We start from the raw sequence: 22,781 nt of genomic DNA, 5'->3' as shown, positions 1-22,781 counted from the left end.
GGGAGACAAGACGGACAGCTGATCGTCCTCGCAGTGGCAGACCACGTGTAATAACACTTGCACAGGATCGGTACATCCAAACATCACACCTGTGGGACAGGTACAGGATGGCAACAACAACTGCCCGAGTTACACCAGAAATGCACAATCGCTCCATCAGTGCTCTCACTGTCTGCTGAGAGAGGCTGGACTGAGGGTTTGTAGGCCTGTTGTAAGGCAGACATCACCGGCAACAATGTCGCCTATGTGCACAAACCCATCGTCACTGGACCAGACAGGACTGGCAAAAAGTGCTTTTCACTGACAAGTCGGGGTTTTGTTTCACCAGGGGTGATGGTCGGATTCGTATTTATCGTCGAAGGAATGAGCGTTACACTGAGGCCTGTACTCTGGAGCGGGACAGATTTGGAGGTGGAGGGTCCGTCATGGTCTGGGACGGTGTGTCACAGCATTGAGCACGTCTGGGACCTGTTGGATCGGAGGATGAGGGCTAGGGCCATTCCCGCCAGAAATGTCCGGGAACTTGCAAGTGCCTTGGTGGAAGAGTGGGGTAACATCTCACAGCAAGAACCGGCCAATCTGGTGCAGTCCATGAGGAGGAGATGCACTGCAGTACTTATTAACGCAGCTGGTTGCCATACCAGATACTGACTGTTACTTCTGATTCCCCCCCCCCCCCCCCACATTATTCCATTTCTGTTAGTCACATGTCTGTGAAACTTGTTCAGTTTATGTCTCAGTTGTTGAATCTTATTATGTTCATACAAATATTTACACGTTAAGTTTGCTGAAAATAAACGCAGTTGACGTTTCTTTTTTTGCTGAGTTTATTAACACTTGTGAAGGATGCCCAGCGCGTGCGTTAAGGCAATAAACAGTGCACACCTTTTTTATTTTTTATTTTTCAAATCATAGTCACACACCTCCTGTAGCCTAGCCCATAGGCCTATATGCTTTGATAAGGTTTGTATCACAACTAAAGTGTCCAAATAACTTCTTAAAATTAAGCACATTAATTCGCATTGCAACCGGTGTAGAGCATAACATGGTCCCAGATCATGACAAACCCTCCACCTCCAAATCGATCCTGCTCCAGTATAGGCCTCTGTGTAACACTTATTCCTTCAAGAATGTAAACTCTGGGACAGTTGTGGGATGCCATAGATCTCACTTTTTTAAATGTAGATGTTCCAAAGGTCTGCATCAGTGGCTTGTAGGCTATGTGTGGAAGCCAGGAGATGCTAAACGTGTTTATGTAAACTAACAGTCAAATACAGTATGACCGGCAGTTATTTGCTTGGCAATCACTGGCTGACAAAATGTCCTGACCGCCACAGCCCTAGTTAGAGGTAGGGGAACAGGTTCTCCTCCAGTCCAGAAGTAACAGCCCAGGCCCTGAGTCCAATCCCCATACAGCAGAACTACAGCTCCTGCTGGGAGTGGGACTACAGCCACACACGACCCAAACTATTGTGAATTCAGAATATCTCAAAGTACATTCAACAAACCATAAATTTTTTACATTTATTTGCACATTAGTATTGGTGTCTATTCATGCAAGTAGTCTTTGAGAGTGTGTGTGTCACACTACTGCACTATTGTGGTGTCTCTTTTTAGAGATGAGAGGAAGGAAACAGATACAGGAAGTGTGCTGCACTCTTTCCTTTCCCTCTCCATGTAGTCACTGTCTCCACTTTCCTTTCCTCTGACGCTGGCATCCTACCTCTCCTCTACCACATTCTGATGAATCATTTTCTCACAATAACGTGCTCTTTTCTTACATTTGTCTAAAGGTGTTGAGAGATACAGTAGATAATAAAACAGTTGGTTCACACCATACACTAGGTTTCCCCAATAGAAGACCCGCGGGCCAAATTCGTCTTGTGGGTGGTTTGATTTGCCCCCCAATTGTTCCAGCTCATAAAGTTATACAAGTACAGCGAGTAGCCATTTTCAGTGAGTGTGGACATTTACAAGTGAAAGGGAACGAGAGAAATTGCGCAAATGAACAAAGTTGTGATGTATGCTTGTCTGATGGAAGAGCAGCATGTGTACACGGAGCAGAATGGGGAAAAAATTATTGTTGGAAGCACAGGGGGAAAAATGGCAGCTGTACAGATAACTCATCCAGAGGTCTTTGACTTCTCAAACATGGCAGAAAACTAACAACCCGTCTCCTTATTAATTCAGCCACATACTCAGCAAACTAAGAAGTAACTAAATACACAGCTGGAGAGTATAGCACATCTTAGACAGTTATAAAATATCTGATGGCAAACATTTAGTAGAGAATTGCATACAAGTGTAACTTCATTACCTCATATGTGCAGCACAACAGAGAAGGACTCACCAATAGATATAGAATGCTATGGACTCACTAGCGTCCGCATTCTCCAGTTGTACACTTTACAACAAATATGTGACTGCCTGCTGTTCTGGGGAACTATGGTAAGCTTCATAATGAAGAATAATGTGGCAGGCAAATGAAGAATGCAATCTGCTTCATCTCCTAACTTCTTCCACGAGTTCACTGTAGCTACTTATTTACTCAAAAAGTAGCTACAAATATTGAAATGTATTCAAAAAACCCAAAGAAATAGTTTCAACGGTATTGACGGTATATGAAAACCATCCTGTGAGTATTTCCAAATAACCCGGAATACAGTATATACTAGGGATGCACAATATATCGGTGAACATATCGGAATCGGCTGATATAAGCTAAAAATGCCAACATCGGTATCGGCCCGATGTCTAGTTTAAAGCCGATATGCAAAACCAATGTCAAAGCTGATGTGCATACCTATATAACGTAGGTACATGATGTAATGACGCCACGCACTACACGTGCAACACAGCATTCCTAACCTAGCCCACAATGTCTGCTGTGTGGATCGAGCAGTCAAGTCGAGCAGTCATTTGAAAGAGTAAGGGAATTTCAGAGCGAGAACGCAAAGGTGAAATCCATTAAAGCCAAGATAATGGAATTCATTGCCCTTGACAATAAACCGTTCTCAGTTTTTTTTGTACCATTTTTCAGATGTTGCCCTACCGGAGTTACACAGTAATAGCGTCATTGCTATTAGCTTCATGACTGACATTTGGACCAGTGATATCAGCCCCATAAGCAGGCTGAGTCTGACAGCACAGTGGGTCGTTGAGAATTTCGTACTGGGGAAAGCCATATTGCATGCTCATGAATATGCTGGTTGTCATACCACTGCTGCCATTTCAATGGCATTTGAGAACATGTTTGAAACTTGGAAACATGAACACACTAGTTAGCGCCATTCGAACAACTGACTCGAGGAATAAACTCATCAACTGTGCCTGCAGCAGACGTGATACCCTCTGTCATGGCATTGAAACATCTGTTCAACAAAACTGACTGGAATGTAAACAAATGTGCACAAAATTTGAGATAAGCTTCATGTGCGTATGGAAAATTTCAGGGATATTTTTTTTTTAGCTCATGAAACATGGGACAAACACTTTACATGTTGCACTCATATTTTTGTTCAGTGTAGTATTCGTATTCTAATTCCTAATTTTAACGCCACCGATTCTGTCACATAACAGTGGAGTGCGCATGCCCATTTTGACTTTGTCAATGCTAAGCTAACCAGTTAGCTAGCAGCTAGTGTGTGACGTTAGTGCTGAATAGTTTCTATTGAGTGAAGATGGCCCCTTTTCCCGACGAGGTGGATGTTTTTACTGGCCCACATCGGTGAATGAAACAGTTGCTCTTGACAACAGTTTGCCCCGGCAACACAACTGCCCACACAGGTTGTGAACAAGCGATTCGGTGGCATTCTCTCTTTACTGTTTCGCCACCATGCTCAATGCTATGTACAAGGACCGCTACTTTGATGTAGACAAGAAACAGGGTTTATGTGAAATGTTACGTACACAGCTGGACAAGATGGAAACAGACATAGTGCGTACCGAGGAAGAGGCGCCACGGACAGACAGAGCTGAAACTTCACTGCTTGACATGTATGATGCAATCCTGGTTGAGACTGAAACGACTGAACAAACGAAACAGCACAGCAAGTAAGTGAAAGAAATAGGGTTTGATTATGTTTTACTGGTAATGGGGACATACGTAAATACCAACAAAATAACCTTTTGGTCAGTGTGTGTGAGTGTGTGTCTGTCTGTGTAACCTTTATTTAACAAGTCAGTTAAGAACGAATTCTTATTTACAATGACGACTTACCCCGGGCAAACCTGGACGATGCTGGACCAATTTTGCGCTGCCCTATGGGACTCTTAATCACAACCGGATGTGATACAGCCTGGACCCGAACCAGGGACTGTAGTGACGCCTCTTGCACTGAGATGCAGTGCCTTAGACCGCTGCGTACATGTGTGTGTGTTAACTATTTATCTGTATTAGAATGCTTAAAAGGCAGCTAAAATGTTAAATATCAGGTATTGGTGTCATTTTTTTTTAGCAAGGAAAATATTGGATATCGCATTCGGCCAAAAATGTAATATCGGTGCATCACTAATAAATCGCTAACCGCTACATACAGCCTACATCATTGTCACCATATTAGCTCTCTCTCTGTCTTGATCTCCTTCATTTTAGAAGAAATGTATTTGTTCAAAACTGTTCAACTATTGTGTCTTTCTCTCTCTTTAAGACGACTACTCACCACATTTTATGTACTGCAGTTCTAGCTTGTGCTTTTAGTACTAGATTATCTGATCCTTTGATTGGGTGGACATGTCAGTTCATGCTGCAAGAGCTCTGATAGGTTGGAGGACGTCCTCTGGAAGTTGTCATAATTACTGTGTAAGTCTATGGAAGGTGGTGAGAACCATGAGCCTCCTAGGTTTTGTATTGAAGTAAATGTACCCAGAGGAGCTAGCTGTCCTCCGGCTACACCATGGTGTTACCCTACAGAGTGCTGTTGAGGCTTCATTGCAAAACAGTGTGTTTAAATAAATTCTTTGGTGACATGAATATATTTAGTATAGTTTTATCAAAAAAAGGACAACTTTAATGGTTCACAATTTTTATTTGAATGAAATTCACTGAGGATGGTCCTCCTCTGAGGAGCCTCCACTGGATACGGTATCCCGCCCAACCCTATTCCCAAGTATCCCAATTTAATCAAGGTTTGAAATGATTCAGTTTTTCTCAAATTCTATATATGTTTGGGCATCTTGCAGTGTACAATTATGTATTACTATGTTCCGGCGCCCAACCATCCTCTCAAGAAAAAAAAAATAAAGAAAAAATAATAATATCAACCCACGGCTGAATGTAATTGGGAACCCCTGCCATACACCATAACCCGATACACCAGGTTTTGGTTTGTGTGGTGTACATGACAATTTGTCAGTCTACTCTTGTTTCATTGTGCAAAACATTAGCCAGCACTTCAAACAATAGAAAGGGAAGGATGGGGTAGTTAACAAAACAATATTTCTTAGATAAATGAGAGAGACAGGGAGAGATAATCCCTGCCACGAAACAAGAACGGTGCCAAAAAACTGGAGACTCCCTCGAGCAATCTCACAAACTACACAGACATGCAGACATACCACTTATCCTTCTCTCTCACATACACACACCCAAATTAACCAAGCCCATGTGATATGGGAATTGGAAGGCACCTGTGAATACCTGTTCAACTTTGTTCTCAAACCACATATCAGTACATAGGGTAAATGTCATGTTAATATTCACGTCAAGCCAGTTATACCATTTGGGTTTTTATTGCTTGTGAAACTGGGTTATTATGATGTGGCTGCAGTGCTAACAATGCTACAATAGACCAATCGGTTGGATGTTGTTGTCTGTATTTCACTCTTTTCATCAATGAGCCTATTCCTTCACTGAGTCCAGATGTTATGATGTTTGTGTGTCATTGAGAAACTACACCACTGTGACACTTCAACACCAACCTACCAATGGGCACCACCCCCCCTGCTCTGAGCTCAGATGCCCAATCTATGAACAGCATCAACAGGTTAGCCCACATGAAACAGTCACAAGCTAAGGAAAGAACATCGAATGGTTCACATACCATTTTATTGCATCTGGTGTGCGATTTAATATCTACATAAGGACATGTACATGCATGCTCACACACAGACATAAGTACTCAAAGTTATCTAAATCAATCAGTACAAGGTAGAAACATACATTAAAAAGTTAAACATAGCCTGTTTGAACATCTTGTGTGTACACACAAATGTAAAATGGCAAGAAGGTGGGGATAAAGGGACTGTACAAACGACTTCTGGGTGACTGGACCTTTCTGTTCTCATTTGCTAACAGAACTTTCAGACATGGTGACTGATCTCAGGGGGACAGGGAGGGGGAAACCCCCAACTCTAATCACACAAGCCCAACTGTACGGAGTACTGAGAAAGTAGGTCCTCGTCAAACGTTCCCCTCCAAGTTGCCATTAATAAAATACGAATTCAAACATGAAAATATCTGTTTTGTACTTCATACCTTGTACTGAACACACACGCTCACACATAACTACACATAGTCTAACACAGTCAGAGAGCTGACTCTTTTGTCTCTGGGGAATGTGGCGACCCATGTTAACACGTGTGCTAAAACAAACAGCTAGTGAAGCCTCATTGCCCTCTGCCATACTCACTGATCCTTGACATGTACAACTCTCCACCAGAGCATGGGACTTCCTGGGAAAGTGTGTCATAAATACAGAGAGAAAAACAGGGGAGGAAAATACCAATCATGTTGTATTGACAAATGGAAGATTAGAATACTGGGGAGAGAAGAGAGAAATGGAGAGAGAGGGCATGCAAAGCATGCATTGTGGTTAGAGCAAATAACAGAAGTACTATATACTGTACAAAGCCTGCAGAGAAGGAGCATAAGTAAATGCAATAAAGACGCATAAAATGTTAGCTAACAACTTTTAGGCCAGTACAGTACTGTTCGGTTCAGTACAAGTGTGGTTAAATCAGTATACAGGGTATTCGGGAAGTATTGAGAACCCTTCCCTTTTTGCAAATGTTGTGACATTACACCCTTATTCTAAAATGGATTTTAAAAATTAAGAAGGAAAGGCACACACATGTCTATATAAGGTCCCACAGTTGACAGTGCATGTAAGAGCAAAAACCCAGCCATGAGGTCGAAGGAATTGTCGGTACAGCTCCGACACAGGATTGTGCCGAGGCACAGATCTGGGGAAGGGTACCAAAAAATGTCTGCAGAATTGACGGTCCTCAAGAAGACAGTGGCCTACATCATTCTGACATGGAAGAAGTTTGGAACCACCAAGACGCTTCCCAGAGCTGGCCGCCCGGCCAAACTGAGCAATCAGGGGAGAAGGGCCTTCAGGGAGGTGACCAAGAACAAGATGGTCACTTTGACAAAGCTTCAGAGTTCCTCTGTGGGGATGGGAAAATTCCAGAAGGACAACCATCTCTGCAGCACTCCACCAATCAGGCCTTTATGGTAAAGTGGCCAGACAGAAGCCACTCCTCAGTAAAAGGCACATGAAGAATCTGCAGAGAAGAATGGGAGAAACTCCCCAAATACAGGTGTGCTAAGCTTTTAGCGCCATACCCAAGAAGACTCTAGGCTGTAATCACTACCAAAGGTGCTTCAACAAAGTACTGAGTGAAGGGTCTGAATTAGAGGTTGACCGATTAATCGGTAAGGCCGATTAATTAGGGCAGATTTCAAGTTTTCATAACAATCGGAAATCTGTATTTTTGGACGTTGATTTGTCCGATTAGATTTTTTACACCTTTATTTAACTAGGCAAGTCAGTTAATAACACATTCTTATTTTCAATGACGGCCTGGGAACAGTGGGTTAACTGCCTGTTCAGGGGCAGAACGGCAGATTTTTACCTTGTCAGCTCGGGGATTCAATCTTGCAACCATACAGTTAACTATTCCAACGCTCTAACCATCTGCCTCATGAGGAGCCTGCCTGTTACGCAAATGCAGTAAGAAGCCACGGTAAGTTGCTAGCTAGCATTAAACTTATCTTATAAAAAACAATCAATCATAAATCACTAGTTAAGTACACATGGTTGACGATATTACTAGTTTATCTAGCGTGTCCTGCGTTGCATATAATCGATGCGGTGCGCATTCGCGAAAAAGGACTGTAGTTGCTCCAACGTGTACCTAACCATAAACATCAATGCCTTTCTTAAAATCAATACACAGAAGTATATATTTTTAAACCTGCATATTTAGCTAAAAGAAATCCAGGTTAGCAGGCAATATTAACCAGGTGAAATTGTGTCACCTCTCTTGCGTTCATTGCACGAAGAGTCAGGGTATATGCAACAGTTTGGGCCGCCTGGCTCGTTGCGAACTAATTTACGTAATTATGACATAACATTGAAGGTTGTGGAATGTAACAGGAATATTTAGACTTAGGGATGCCACCCATTAGATAAAATACGTTACGGTTCCGTATTTCACTGAAATAATAAACGTTTTGTTTTCGAGATGATAGGTCATTAATATGGTTGAATCTGGAAACTAAGACTCGTAGTTCTGTGTGTTATTATGTTAAAATTAAGTCTATGATTTGAAAGAGCAGTCTGACTGAGCGATCGTAGGCACCAGCAGGCTCGTAAGCATTCATTCAAACTGCACTTTCGTGCATTTTGCTAGCAGCTCTTCGCTGTTCTTCAAGCATTGCTCTGTTTATGACTTCAAGCCTATTAACTCCCGAGATTAGGCTGATGTAACCAATGTGAAATGGCTAGCTAGTTTCAAACGTCACTCGCTCTGAGACTTGGAGTAGTTGTTCCCCTTGCTCTACAAGGGCTGCGGGTTTTGTGGAGCGATGGGTAACGCTGCTTCGAGGATGGCTGTTGTCGATGTGTTCCTTGTTTGAGCCCAGGTAGGAGCGAGGAGAGGGACAGAAGTTATACTGTTACACTGGCAATACTAAAGTGCCTATAAGAACATCCGATAGTCAAAGGTATATGAAATACAAATCGTATAGAGAGAAATAGTCCTATAATTCCTATAATAACTACAGCCTAAAACTTCTTACCTGGGAATATGGAAGACTCATGTTTAAAGGAACCACCAGCTTTCATATGTTCTCATGTTCTGAGCAAGGAACTGAAACGTTATCTTTCTTACATGGCACATATTGCACTTTAACTTTCTTCTCCAACACTTTGTTTTTGCATTATTTTAACCAATTTGAGCATGTTTCATTATTTATTTGAGGCTAAAATGTATTATATTAATTTCAAATAAGTGTTCATTCAGTATTGTTGTAATTGTCATTATTACAAATAATTCAAATGTAAAGAAATTGGCCGATTAATCGGTATTAATTGGTATCGGTATCGGCGTTGAAAAATCATAATCAGTCGACCTCTAGTCTGAATACTTACGTAAATGTGATATTTACGGTTTCCTGTTTTTGCTTTTTAATTATGGGCTATTGTGTGTAGATAGTTTTTTTCCCTCATCAATCTAATCAATTTTATAATTAGGCTGTAATGCAACAAAATGTGGAAAATTTCTAAAGGTCTGAATACTTTCCGAATGCACTGTACTCAGCAGTGAAATCCCAAACATATTGACGATAAAAGCACACTGCTCTCTGACCTTAAAATCAATGTAAACATTTATGTGAGTTGATCAATGCCAGGAGTCATATGTTCAGATAATGGTTGTAGGCCTTGAGTTTATGTACTGCATATGAATTCCTTTATAATAGTGCATAAACAAGAAACTCCGTCCTCATAAAGCTGATCCATTCTGCTCATGGAGTAAAAGCCAGTATTAGAACAGTCCCATCTGTAAACTGATCCAGAAAGAAATGCATCCAAACCTGCCATGCTGGTTCTAATTAACTTCATGGTGCAAACAGAGAGAGAGGTGATGTTATCTGCATATCATTACCATGACGAATAAAGTTTGTAATGGAAACTTCAGATCCATCATACAACTTTGGCTCCTTTAGCTTATTTTTCCATGAATGAAGACAAGAGCAGGGAGGAGAAATGCATCATGTGCTAGAGAACATGTGATCGAGATGATGTCAAGAAAACTCTCACATACTAAGTCAAAGTAAAGTGGATTATTGTGGGTTTCATGTGTTTCCTTCACATCTCCTAGAAAGGGATAATATACATCAGGTTTATGGCCCTGCAGTGGGTTAGGCTATTTTGCTTTCTGAAGTAGGGGATGTGATGGGTGGGGACTGCTGACGAAGGAAGTGAGGTAATAAACTGCATGTGTGACATACAGTTGAAGTCAGAAGTCTACATACACAGTTGGAGTCATTAAAACTCGTTTTTCAAACACTCCACAAATTACTTGTAAACAAACTATAGTTTTGGCAAATCGGTTAGGACATCTACTTTGTGCATGACACGTAATTTTTCCAACAATTGTTGACAGAGATATTATTTCACTTATAATTCACTGTATCACAATTCCAGTAGGCCAGAAGTGTACATACACTAAGTTGACTGTGCCTTTAAACAGCTTGGAAAATTCCAGAAAATGATGTCATGGCTTTAGAAGCTTCTGATAGGATAATTTGCATAATTTGAGTTAACTGGAGGTGTACCTGTGGATGTATTTCAAGGCCTACCTTCAAACTCAGTGCCTCTTTGCTTGACATCATGGGAAAATCAAAAGAAATCAGCTAAGACCTCAGAAATAAATTGTAGACCTCCACAAGTCTGGTTCATTCTTGTGAGCAATTTCCAAATGCCTGAAGGTACCACTGTCACGACTTCCACCGAAGTCGGTTCCTCTCCTTGTTCGGGCGGCTTACAGAGGTCGACGTCACCGGCTTTCTAGCCATCGCCGATCCACCTTTCATTTTTCCATTTGTATTGCCTTCCTACACACCTGGTTTCAATTTCCTCAGCATTAGACGTGAATATAATATGTGTTGTTGTTTCGTGTATGTGCACGTTAGACTGGTTTGCGCTGGGTTATGTCAACCCATATTGTGTTTAGTGTTCTTAGTGCCGTGGGTTTTTGTTCGCCAAAATAAAAGGCTCCTTTGGCTACCCAGCTTCTGCTCCCAACTTCTGCTCTCCTGTGCCTGACTCCCTTACAGCCAGTTACACATACCTAACAACCACGTTCATCTGTACAAACAATAGTACGCAAGTATAAACACCATGTGACCACGCAGTCATCATACGGCTCAGGAAGGAGATGCGTTCTGTGTCCTAGAGATGAACGTACTTTGGTGTGAAAAGTGCAAATCAATCCCAGAACAACAGCAAAGGACCATGTGAAGATTCTGGAGGAAACGGGTACGAAAGTATCTATATCCACAGTAAAACGAGTCCGATATCGACATAACCTGAAAGGCCGCTCAGCAAGGAAGAAGCCACTGCTCCAAAACCGCAATAAAAAAAGTCAGACTACGGTTAACAACTGCACATGGGGACAAAGATCGTACCTTTTGGAGAAATGTCCTCTGGTCTGATGAAACAAAAATATAACTATTTGTCCATATTGACCATCATTATGTTTGGAGGTAAAAGGGGGAGGCTTGCAAGCCAAAGAACACGGGGGTGGCAGCATCATGGTGTGGGGTTCTTTGCTGCAGGAGGGACTGGTGCACTTCACAAAATAGATGGCATCATGAGGTAGGAAAATGATGTGGCTATATTGAAGCAAAATCTCATGACATCAGTTCAAACTTGGTCGCAAATGGGTCTTCCAAATGGACAATGACCCCCAACCACACTTCCAAAGTTGTGGCAAAATAGCTTAACTTCTCTAGGGTAGGGGGCAGCATTTGGAATTTTGGATGAAAAGCGTGCACAAATTAAACAGCCTTCTACTCAGGCCCAGAAGATATGCATATCCTATAATTAGTAGATTTGGATAGAAAACGCTCTAAAGTTTCCAAAACTGTTAAAATAATGTCTGAGTATAACAGAACTTATGTAGTTTTCTATTCAATGCCATTACAGTATCCATTGACTTAAGACTCAAATTGCAGTTCCTATGCCTTCCACTAGATGTCAACAGTCTTTAGAAATTGTTTCAGGCTTGTATTCTGAAAAATGAGGGAGTAAGAGCAGTCTGGATGAGTGGACCCTGCCGTGTCAGAGCTTTTTCATGCGCGCAACCGAGAGAGTGCCTTTCTTGTTTACCTTTTATATTGACAACGTTATTGTCAGGTTGAAATATTATTGATTATTTAGGCTAAAAACAACCTGAGGATTGAATATAAACATCGTTTGACATGTTTCTATTAACTTTACGGATACAATTTGGATTTTTTGTCTGCCTGTTATGACTGCGTTTGAGCCTGTGGATTACTGAAGAAAACGCGAGAAGAAAACGGAGGTTTTCGGATATAAAGAGAGACTATCGAACAAAAGGAACATTTATTGAATAAATGAATGTCTTTTGAGTGCAACCATATGAAGATCATCAAAGGTAAGTGATTAATTTTATCTCTATTTCTGACTTGTGTAACTCTTCTACTTGGCTGGTTACTGTTTGTAATGATTTGTCTGCTGGGCTTTGTTCTCAAATAATTGTAAGGTATGCTTTCGCCGTAAAGCATTTGTGAAATCTGACACCGTGGTTGGATTCACAAGAGGTTCATCTTTAAACCTTATGTAAAATAGTTGTATCTTTTCTGAATTTGTATAATGAGTATTTCTGTATTTGAATTTCGCTAGCGTCCCACATACCCTAGAGAGGTTAAGGACAACAAAGTCAAGGTATTGGAGTGGCCATCACAAAGCCCTGACATCAATCAGATAGAACATTTGTGGGCAGAACTGAAAAAGCGTGGGCGAGCAAGGAAGCCAACAAACCTGACTTAGTTACACCAGCTCTGTCAGGAGGAATGGGCCAAAATTCACCTAACTTATTTTGGGAAGCTTGTGGAAGGCTACCCGAAACATTTGACCCAAGTTAAACAATTTAAAGACAATGCTACCAAATACTAATTGAGTAACCCTATGTAAACTTCTGACCCACTGGGAATGTGATGAAAGAAATAAAATACGAAATAAATCACTCTCAACTATCATTCTGACATTTCACATTCTTAAAATAAAGCGGTGAACCTAACTGACCTAACTAAGACAGGGAATTTTTACTAGATTTAAATGTCAGGAATTGTGAAAAACTAAGTTTAAATGTATTTGGCTAAGGTGTATGTAAACGTCTGGCTTCGACTGTATACACACATCCTACTTTAGTTACTGCCTATGACCTTGATATCAGCTTTATCTAAAAAACATTTTTTGTTATTACAAGGTGGGGATCAGATAATGTGTGTTTGTTCTCAGGCTCATGCATCTCATGGCTATGTGAACACAGCAGTCAGATAGATTGTGAGGGCCACAAAGTTGGGTAAAGCGTTGAACCTAAAAGCTGACCAGTGCCATCATAACATGTACAGTCGTGGCAAAAAGTTTTGAAAATGACACAAATATTCATTTTCACAAAGTCTGCTGCCTCAGTTTGTATGATGGCAATTTGCATATACTCCAGAATGTTATGAAGAGTGATCAGATGAATTGCAATTAATTGCAAAGTCCTTCTTTGCCATGCAAATGAACTGAACCCTAAAAAAACATTTCCACTGCATTTCAGCCCTGCCACAAAAGGACCAGCTAACATCATGTCAGTGATTCTCTCATTAACACAGGTGTGAGTGTTGACGAGGACAAGGCTGGAGATCACTCTGTCATGCTGATTGAGTTCAAATAACAGACTGGAAGCTTCAAAAGGAGGGTGGTGCATGGAATCATTGTTCTTACTCTGTCAACCATTGTTACCTGCAAGGAAACACGTACCGTCATCATTGCTTTGCACAAAAAGGGCTTCACAGGCTATGATATTGATTGCACCTAAATCAACCATTTATCATCAAGAACTTCAAGGAGAGCGGTTCAATTGTTGTGAAGAAGGATTCAGGGCGCCCAAGAAAGTTCAGCAAGCGCCAGGACTGTCTCCTAAAGTTGATTCAGCTGCGGGATCGGGGCACCACCAGTACAGAGCTTGCTCAGGAATGGCAGCAGGTAGGTGTGAGTGCATCTGCTCACACAGTGAGGCGAAGACTTTTGGAGGATGGCCTGGTGTCAAGAAGGGCAGCAAAGAAGTCACTTCTCTCCAGGAAAAACATCAGGGACAGACTGCTATTCTGCAAAAGGTACAGGGATCGGACTGCTGAGGACTGGGGTAAAGTCATTTTCTCTGATGAATCCCCTTTCCAATGGTTTGGGGCATCTGGAAAAAAGCTTGTCCGGAGAAGACAAGGTGAGCGCTACCATCAGTCCTGTGTCATGCCAACAGTAAAGCATCCTGAGACCATTCATGTGTGGGGTTGCTTCTCAGCCAAGGGAGTGGGATCACTCACAATTTTGCCTAAGAACACAGCCATGAATAATGAATGGTACAAACACATCCTCCGAGAGCAACTTACCCCAACCATCCAGGAACAGTTTGGTGACGAACAATGCCTTTCCCAGCATGATGGAGCACCTTGCCATATGGCAAAAGTGATAACTAAGTGGCTCGGGAACAAAACAATGATCTTTGGGTCCATGGCCCGGAAACTCCCCAGACCTTAATCCCATTGAGAACTTGTGGTCAATCCTCAAGAGGCGGATGGACAAACAAAAACCCACAAATTCTGACAAACTTCAAGCATTGATTATGAAAAAATGGGCTGCCATCAGTCAGGATGTGGCCCAGAAGTTAATTGACAGCATGCCAGGGCGGATTGCAGAGGTCTTGAAAAAGAAGGGTCAACACTGCAAATATTGATTCTTTGCATCAACTTCATGTAATTGTCAATAAAAGCCTTTGACACTTTTGAAATGCTTGTAATTATACTTCAGTATTCTATAGTAACATCTGACAAAAAATATCTAAAGACACTGAAGCAGCAAACTTTGTGGAAATTAATATTTGTGTCATTCTCAAAACTTTTGGCCACGACTGTAATGGCAATTTTGGGTAACACTTTGGGGTACTATGTCCTGGCAAAATAAATACTGGGAGTATGCCGTACCAGTAAAAACATGAGCCTATGACAATGATTAAAAATAAAATCAAGAAAGCCTACAGTTATTATACAACTATTTATCATTACCTCATTAAAATTTGCGAAAGGTCTTGAAAATAGATGGTATAGCCCACACTCCCATAATGTGATGTGGTTCAACGAGAACACTGACATTTTGACAAGGCAGAGATGAGTGGCCAAGACACGCAGACAGCAGTGGATGCATAAATTCTGGCCTACACTCTTAGAAAAAAGGGTTCCAAAATGGTTACTTTGCTGTCCCCATAACAGAAACGTTTTTGGTTTCAGTTAGAACCCTTTTGGGTTCCATGTAGAACCCTCTGTGGAATGCGTTCGTCACGGAACCAAAAAATGTTCTACCTGGATCAAAAAAAACGGTTCTTCAAAAGGGTTTTTCTATTTGGGAAAGCCGGAGAACCATTATAGGTTCTGGATAACACCTTTTCTTCTAAGAGCGTAATGACAATTGCCAAAATGTTGTGTAACAGATGTTTCTTTCCATTCACCACTGTTTGGAGGCTGAAAATACAATGAGTGTACAAAACATTAGAAACACCTTCGTAATATTGAGTTGCACCCCCCTTTTGCCCTCAGAACAGCCTCAATTCGTCAGGACATGGACTTTCCAAGGTGTCGGAAGCATTCCACAGGGATGCTGACAGTTGTGTCTAGTTGGCTGGATTTCCTTTGGGTGGTGGACTATTCTTGATACACACAGGAAACTGTTGAGCATGAAAAACCCAGCAGTGTTACAGTTCTTGACACAAACCGGTGGGCCTGGCACCTACTACCATACTCTGTTCAAAGGCAGTTAAATCTTTTGTCTTGCCCATTCACCCTCTGAATGGCACACATACAGAAGCAATGTCTCAATTGTCTCAAGGCTTAAAAATCCTTATTTAACCTGTCTCCTACCCTTCATCTTCACTGATGAAGTGGATTTAACAAGTGACATCAATAAGGGATCATAGCTTTCACCTGGTCAGTCTATGTCATGGAAATAGGAGGTGTTCTTAATTTTTTGTACACTCAGTGGATGTACGTTAGTGATGTGCAGTTCGCAAACGTTAAAAAAATTTTTAACAACTCTTTTTACTGACTCGAGAGTCATGAATCGTTTTTGAGTGACTTGTTAATTTTAGTTGTTCGTTAGACCTACTAGTGCTGGCCGCTATGAGCCCTACAGCAGGATTAATACACCCTCTTCTTGGTCAACGGCTCCAACCACCAACTGTCTGTCATTATGCACGCAGGGAATAAATAGATCATGAGTGTAGAGAAGAAAAATACATGTTTAGAACTCATAATTGATCGCATGCTGCAAGAATGAATTGATTATCGAATGTTACGATGGACACAGCTTTGTAGAACCAAAACATACACAGCCTCTGCTCTACAAACTCAAACTCGAGAGGATTCATTTGGGGGGGGGGGGGGTTCACAAACAACATTGTGCTTATCACCCTCACGGCAGTCAAGCAATGCATTCCGCCAAGAGTCGTTCACAATCTAGTCCGGTTGCGACCACTAATACGTGCTCTGGGCATTAGGCCTTACTGACTCAAATGAACTAAATGGGTTGAAAGGTAGCTTAGTAAAGGAGCCCTGAAGTGATTATTTGACAAGCGCGTGCACGCATATGTGGACCCTTACCGGGAAGTAATGTATTCTACTTTCACCCCTCCTTATACTCATGTTATAACAAATATATATATATATATATATATATATATATATATATATATATATATATATATATATATATATATATTATATATTATATAGTAACAACATTGTTACAATGCATATAAGAACAGATGCTGGAATGGAGCCAGCAGGGTGTTTAGCTTAGTCATAAAACAATGTTTTACATATAGTATTCCCGCTGTGTTTGAGGAGTTCAACGTTAACAGTGGAGAAGTCATGGGTCACAGGCCTCTGCAGCCAAAATCACTAAAGGCATGTTGGGTTGAGTTGTTACACTCCTCACTGGGCTGGATACATGAAAAACAGAGCCTGCAGGGAACGCTTCACCTAACCATCAACACCACACATATCTTTCTCTTCTCTCGGGAACGGTCAGGAACACATCCCCATCCCTTTTGAGCGTTGACAATACCATACTGCATGTTAACATCACACAGCCTTTTGTTTATCTTTGCAATTCACAGGTTCTGTACCTTTGATGCACGTTGATGTGTTCAGGTTTTTACCTCAAATGCATCTACTGTACACCTGGGATAATATTTGGGATTAGGGATTTAATACAAGTACTTCAGTGTGGGATATATTTTCTGCAAAGAATGCTTTTATTGCTTCCTGAATATGTATCCTCTCTTTGACTAAGAGAGGTTGACACCAACTAAACTCACCAGCTGGCTTACTGTGTTGTGTCTTGACCTCAAAACCACCCTTTCAAGTGATTCATGACAAAACTGAGTAGGCATAATTCTGCAGCTTTTGCATGTCTTAACTACCTGTGTTTTTAGTTTCCATTGGGAGGATTGCTTCAGGCTACTAAAATGACGCTGACTAAAAGCTTTATTCACATTTTGGAAGCTCCTGCAGAGGAAAGGAGACACGTACTCCCTGGATATGCCTTTTTATGTGCCTTCTTGAAATTGCAATAATAACTCTTTAAAATGTGTATGTATGAATGTCTTATATAATGTCCACATACCATTTCACCTTCTACTGAAGTTCTTATAGAATCGATACTGTAGATACAGAGGAGTCATGAATACAGCAGACCCTAAATGGGACCATAGTGTGGATCTGTTGTGTGTGGCGAGTTCCACATGCCAACAGCCCAGTATAATTATAGTGGGATTCACTTTTAAGGGCATTGGAAATGCTCCAAGTATGCTAGAAGCCAGATGTTTAGTATAACAACAGCTATACTAGTCCTCCATGACTGAATGGTTCAACTCCCTTACTGAAAAAAAACAATGTCCTCCCTGGCGCTAGTCATAGGTGTAAACTCAAATGCATTGGTGAGTCAATGTTCTTAAATAAAAACATTTTTAAAGACAACCTTGCCTTTGAGCAACAAGTGTGTGTACATTTAAAAAATATATATGAGTGTGTGTCACACAGAGCTCCCTAAGAGTGTGCGGGCTGGGGTCGGTGAGTGGAAGGCTATACTTTGGGCTATAAGTTGCCTGCCTAACCTGTGCAGGTAAATGCCAATGACGTAGGTGACCGTACGCCCCTCCCACGCAACCATGATTCATCTCAACTCAGAAAACAAAGAACGGAATTCTGTAAACTAAATCAAGAGAAGTAAAGCAACTTGTCCAGTTATATCATAACGCATAGGCAGGTCTATAACCAATCCGAATAACACAACGTTAGCAAAAAAAACAACCACATAGCCTATTTAGTTCTGCCAACTTTGATTATCTTTATTTGTAAGTAATTAACTAGATACACTTCGTAAAGCTATTCTATGTCAATAATGTCTTAGTACGTTCCAGAAAACAGTAGGCCTATACCACGGACTGAAAAACTAAAAAAACGAAGTACAATGTTTTAACCTGTAGTTCTGGCCATTCTACTTACCGAGCGATTCGACCGTCGTTTTTTAGATCCGCGCTTGAACATGTCGATGGTTAAAGAACAAGCGGCTTCGTTGTTTCCAAATAGTCTGGGAGAGTATTTAAATAGGTAGATACATGAAGCATCTAAATTCACATAACGTAAAATATGTTCCGATAAGTTGTGTCCCAAATACAGCACCAAATTGTACAAACCCCCTCTTCTTGGAGTTTTACGCAGTCAATTTGCTGGAGTCGTCTGAAAATTACTGACGCATACGTAAGCACGCTACACTGAGATGACTGCACTTATTGAGCACGAATGAACACTGTACTGGCGTTGAGGTTCTTCAATATTGCCCATCTGTTGCATTAATAAGAAAACACTTAGGCCATGAGGAGTCAACTTTTTAAAGGTAGAGTGCACCAGGGGCATCATGCACCCCAAAACATCTGAAGGGGAACAAAGTACACGAGGATGGCTGCAGGGTGGTCCTGAGGGGGGCTAGGCCCCCTGCCCATAATTGAGAATTTCGCATTTTTTCAAATACCTATAATCATTATGCTTAAGTCTATGTAAAATATGTATATTTTCCTGCATATCTAAGCATAACTCCAAACAGGGCTACTGGTGGCATTTTTTTTTTTAAAGAAGCGAAATATGTGTTATGAATACTCCATACGCTCCTCTTGCTGGGTTAGGCGCCACTGTAGCTCCGCTGAATCCATTGCGTTTTTAGGCGTTTTTAAGTATTCTGTAATGAATACTCAGCGAGAAAAAGGTGTAGATTCATGCGTAGAGCGCGGCAGATGTTTATTACGCCTTCGTAGAAGGCAGGAATCATGGTCGCAGGCAATGGTCAAACACAGGTTGGTAGTCAAATACAATCAATACCGCACAACCATACAAACAGAAAGAACTAAACTAAATAGGGAGCTGATGAGACCAGGTGAGAAATGAACACAGGTGAAATCAATGAACAAAAATGAAAGACAGGGCTACGTTCCAGAACACAAAGAAACAGGGCTACGTTCAAGAACACAATGAAAAATAACACAAGGTTGACTAAGAAAAGAAGAGCAGAACCTTACAATATGCTTCTCTGCTCAAATCTGGGTAAAAGATTGAAATGCATGTGAGTCATATTCAGTAGATTTAGTTATTGCTTGCTTTAGAAGGTCTTCAACCTTTTCTTGCCCAGGAAACCCTGCCCAGGGAAACCAGTGACCCCCATAATATGTTTGCAAAACATTTTTCTTTCCACATGTCTTGTCTTACCATCCGATGAAGGATAGTGGCAAGGACAAGTAATCAACATTTGAAAATGAATAGATCTGGAAGGTAAACAGTTTTTTCATTATTAGTCAAACAATATCTCACAACCATACAAACATAAATAACTAAATAGGGAGACACAGGGAGTGTGTCTCAGGGAGAGCTGGATGAGACCAGGTGAGAAATAGACACAGGTGAAATCGATGAACAAAAAGGAGAGGGGAGCAGAGATGGACGCCTACCTCAGGGGCTAGGTCGGGCAGGTTGGTTCAACAAGGTCGGGGACTGACCAGACAATCTGCGTCGAGGCTGATGCCCAGACGGTTATGGTGAAATGCCTGAATCATCTCTGGGTCGAGGATGCCTTGATCGGGGACCCAGGACCGGTCTTCAGGCCCATAACCTTCCCAGTCCACTACGTAGTGGATGCGACCTCTCAGGCGTTTGTAATCAAGGATGGCCCGTATGGCGTAGGCAGGTTCCCCTCCGACGTCCAGTGGTGGGGGCGCACTGCGGGTAGAGACTGGAGGGTGAAGAGGACTGGAGGTGACCGGTTTTAACAGAGACCCATGGAAGGACGAGAAGATTTTTATACTGATGGGGTAACTGGAGGCGGTACGTGACAGGGTTGATGCGATGTGTTATCTTGAAGGTACCAATGAAGCGAGGACAGAACTTTTTGCAGGGAAGGTGGATGTCTCTGGTAGAGAGCCACACGCTGTCCGGGGTGAAGGAGTAGCATAGGTCAGCGGCGTCTGTCGGCAAAGCCTTTCTGGGTATTAGAGGCTTCCTGCAGATGACTGTGAGTGGTCTCCCATTCCCGCTCACTACGCCGAAACCAGTCATCGACAGCTGGGACAGTACCGGGCTACACCTGGCACTAGGAAACATGGGGGGGTTGGTAACCAAGGACACACTGAAATGGAGTAAGGATGAGTGCATGAGTGAGTTCTGAGCGTATTCGGCCCAGGCTGTATACTGACTCCAGTCGTGTGGAGAGGCAGAACATTGTTGCCGGAGATACTTCCCTATTTCTTGGTTCAGGTGTTCCGTCTGCCTGTTGGTCCGGGGGTGGTACCCGGAGGAGAGGCTGAGGGCGACCCCCAGTCGGTCACAGAAAGCTCGCCACACCCGGGAGACAAACTGGGGCCCGCGGTCAGAGACAATGTCCTCCGGGAATCACATACAGATGGAACACCTGCTGAAACATACACTCAGACAATTCCATGGTGTTAGGTAAATGAGGAAGGGGAACCAGACGACACATTTTTGAAAAACGGTCCATGACAAGGATGGTGGTGTTACTAGAGGATTCAGGAAGGCCTGTGATGAAGTCAACAGCTATGTGGGACCAGGGTCTGTGAGGGATTGGCAAAGGTTGAAGCTTCCCGGAAGGGAGATGAGGGATTCTTCTTCGAAGAAGAAGGATGAATGAAACCGTTTGAGTGATTCATCAAATGTAGTTCTCCATTGCCTCATTTTCTGGGATAGATAGGGGGTAAACACAGTCCTTCAGTGGGGACACTCCAGGGAGAAAGTCAATAGCACAGTCTCCTGGGCGATGTGGTGGCAGAGTGGAGGCCTTGACTTTGCTGAAGACATTTCTGTACTGGACGTATTCAGATGGTATGGTGGGTGGCACTGCTGAGGCAGAGTCCTCGGTGGTGGTGGCTCTACAGGATAGGCTGAGACAACTGGAGAAGCAGGTAAAGAGCAGGACAGTAGTTCACCTTGTTGCCATGAAATGGCAGGTTCACGACGACAAAGCCAGGGTGTCCAAGGATGAGTGGCTGTTTAGGGGATGAGAGTTCCATGAGTTGAATGGTTTCAGTGTGGAAGACGCCAATCTGGAGGGTCTGACGCTCTGTGTCAGGTGCGTGATGAAGCCCGTGCCCAATGGCTGCCCGTCCAGGGTGTTAATCCTTAAGGGTGAAAGAGGGGTGACAGGTGTTAGATCAATGTCAAGCTCTTGTACTAGCTGGTGATCGATAAAATGACATGCTGCTCCCGAATCTATCAAGCCTTCTACGTACTTGGTAACCCCCTTCACGGTTATCAATACTGGGATAGAGAATTGCTTCTGGGAGATATTTAGAAATAAGAACACGGCTACCTGCATGGCAGCGGAGGGACCCTTTCTCATCCCTCCGTGGGGGGCGAACAGGGCAATGGCTGAGTAGATTATATTTTCCTCCACAGTATAGGCAGAGCCCTTCTTGGATCCACTTTTGACTTTGATACACGAGAGAGGAGCATGGCCCAACTGCATGGGCTCTGTAAGACTCGGACGGGATGACGGAATCATGGAAAGAGAAGGTTTCGGATTCCTGGGTGGCAGAGTTCTTCGGCGGTCGGCGGACATACGAATGTATTGATTTAAATCCTGAAGGTCATCTCTACAGGCCAGCTCCGCCTGAAGGTCCCTTTGAGCCCTCTTCGGTAGACGGTAAGTAAAGCAGCCTCATTCCATCCACTCCCTGCAGCCATGGTGCGGAACTCGAGGGCATACTCTGCAGCCTTATTCCATCCACTCCCTGCAGCCTTGGTGCGGAACTCGATGGCATACTCTGCAGCCTTATTCCATCCACTCTCTGCAGCCTTGGTGCGGAACTCGAGGGCATACTCGGCAGCTGAATTGCATCCTTGTTGAAGTTCTATGAGGAGGTCTTCTATAGGACGACCGGAGGGAGAATGATCAAATACCTTTTTTTTCACCTTTATTTAACCAGGTAGGCCAGTTGAGAACAAGTCCTCATTTACAACTGCCACCTAGCCAAGATAAAGCAAAGCAGTGCGACAAAAACAACACAGAGTTACACATGGGATAAACAAACGTACAGTCAATAACACAATAGAAAAATCTGGATACAGTTTGTGCAAATGAAGTAAGGAGGAAAGGCAATAAATAGGCCATAGTGGCAAAGTAATTAAATTACACTGGAGTGATAGA

The 22,781-nt window shown here is 42.4% G+C and overlaps 1 protein-coding gene across 1 annotated transcript in view; it reads right to left on the bottom strand.

Moving 5' to 3' along the window:
* Nucleotides 1–18,826, bottom strand: part of LOC109908169 (prickle-like protein 2) — a 48,123-nt gene extending 29,297 nt beyond the window's left edge. The window contains exon 1 of the mRNA XM_020506703.2: nt 18,581–18,826. Coding sequence (XP_020362292.1) covers nt 18,581–18,622 — 42 coding nt within the window. The 5' untranslated portion in view covers nt 18,623–18,826. The remainder of the gene's footprint in view (nt 1–18,580) is intronic.
* Between the last annotated feature and the right edge of the window lie 3,955 nt (nt 18,827–22,781).

The sequence above is a fragment of the Oncorhynchus kisutch genome, linkage group LG17 (assembly GCF_002021735.2).
Source record: "Oncorhynchus kisutch isolate 150728-3 linkage group LG17, Okis_V2, whole genome shotgun sequence".
Classification (NCBI taxonomy): domain Eukaryota; kingdom Metazoa; phylum Chordata; class Actinopteri; order Salmoniformes; family Salmonidae; genus Oncorhynchus; species Oncorhynchus kisutch.
This window is presented reverse-complemented; position numbering and strand designations above follow the sequence as displayed.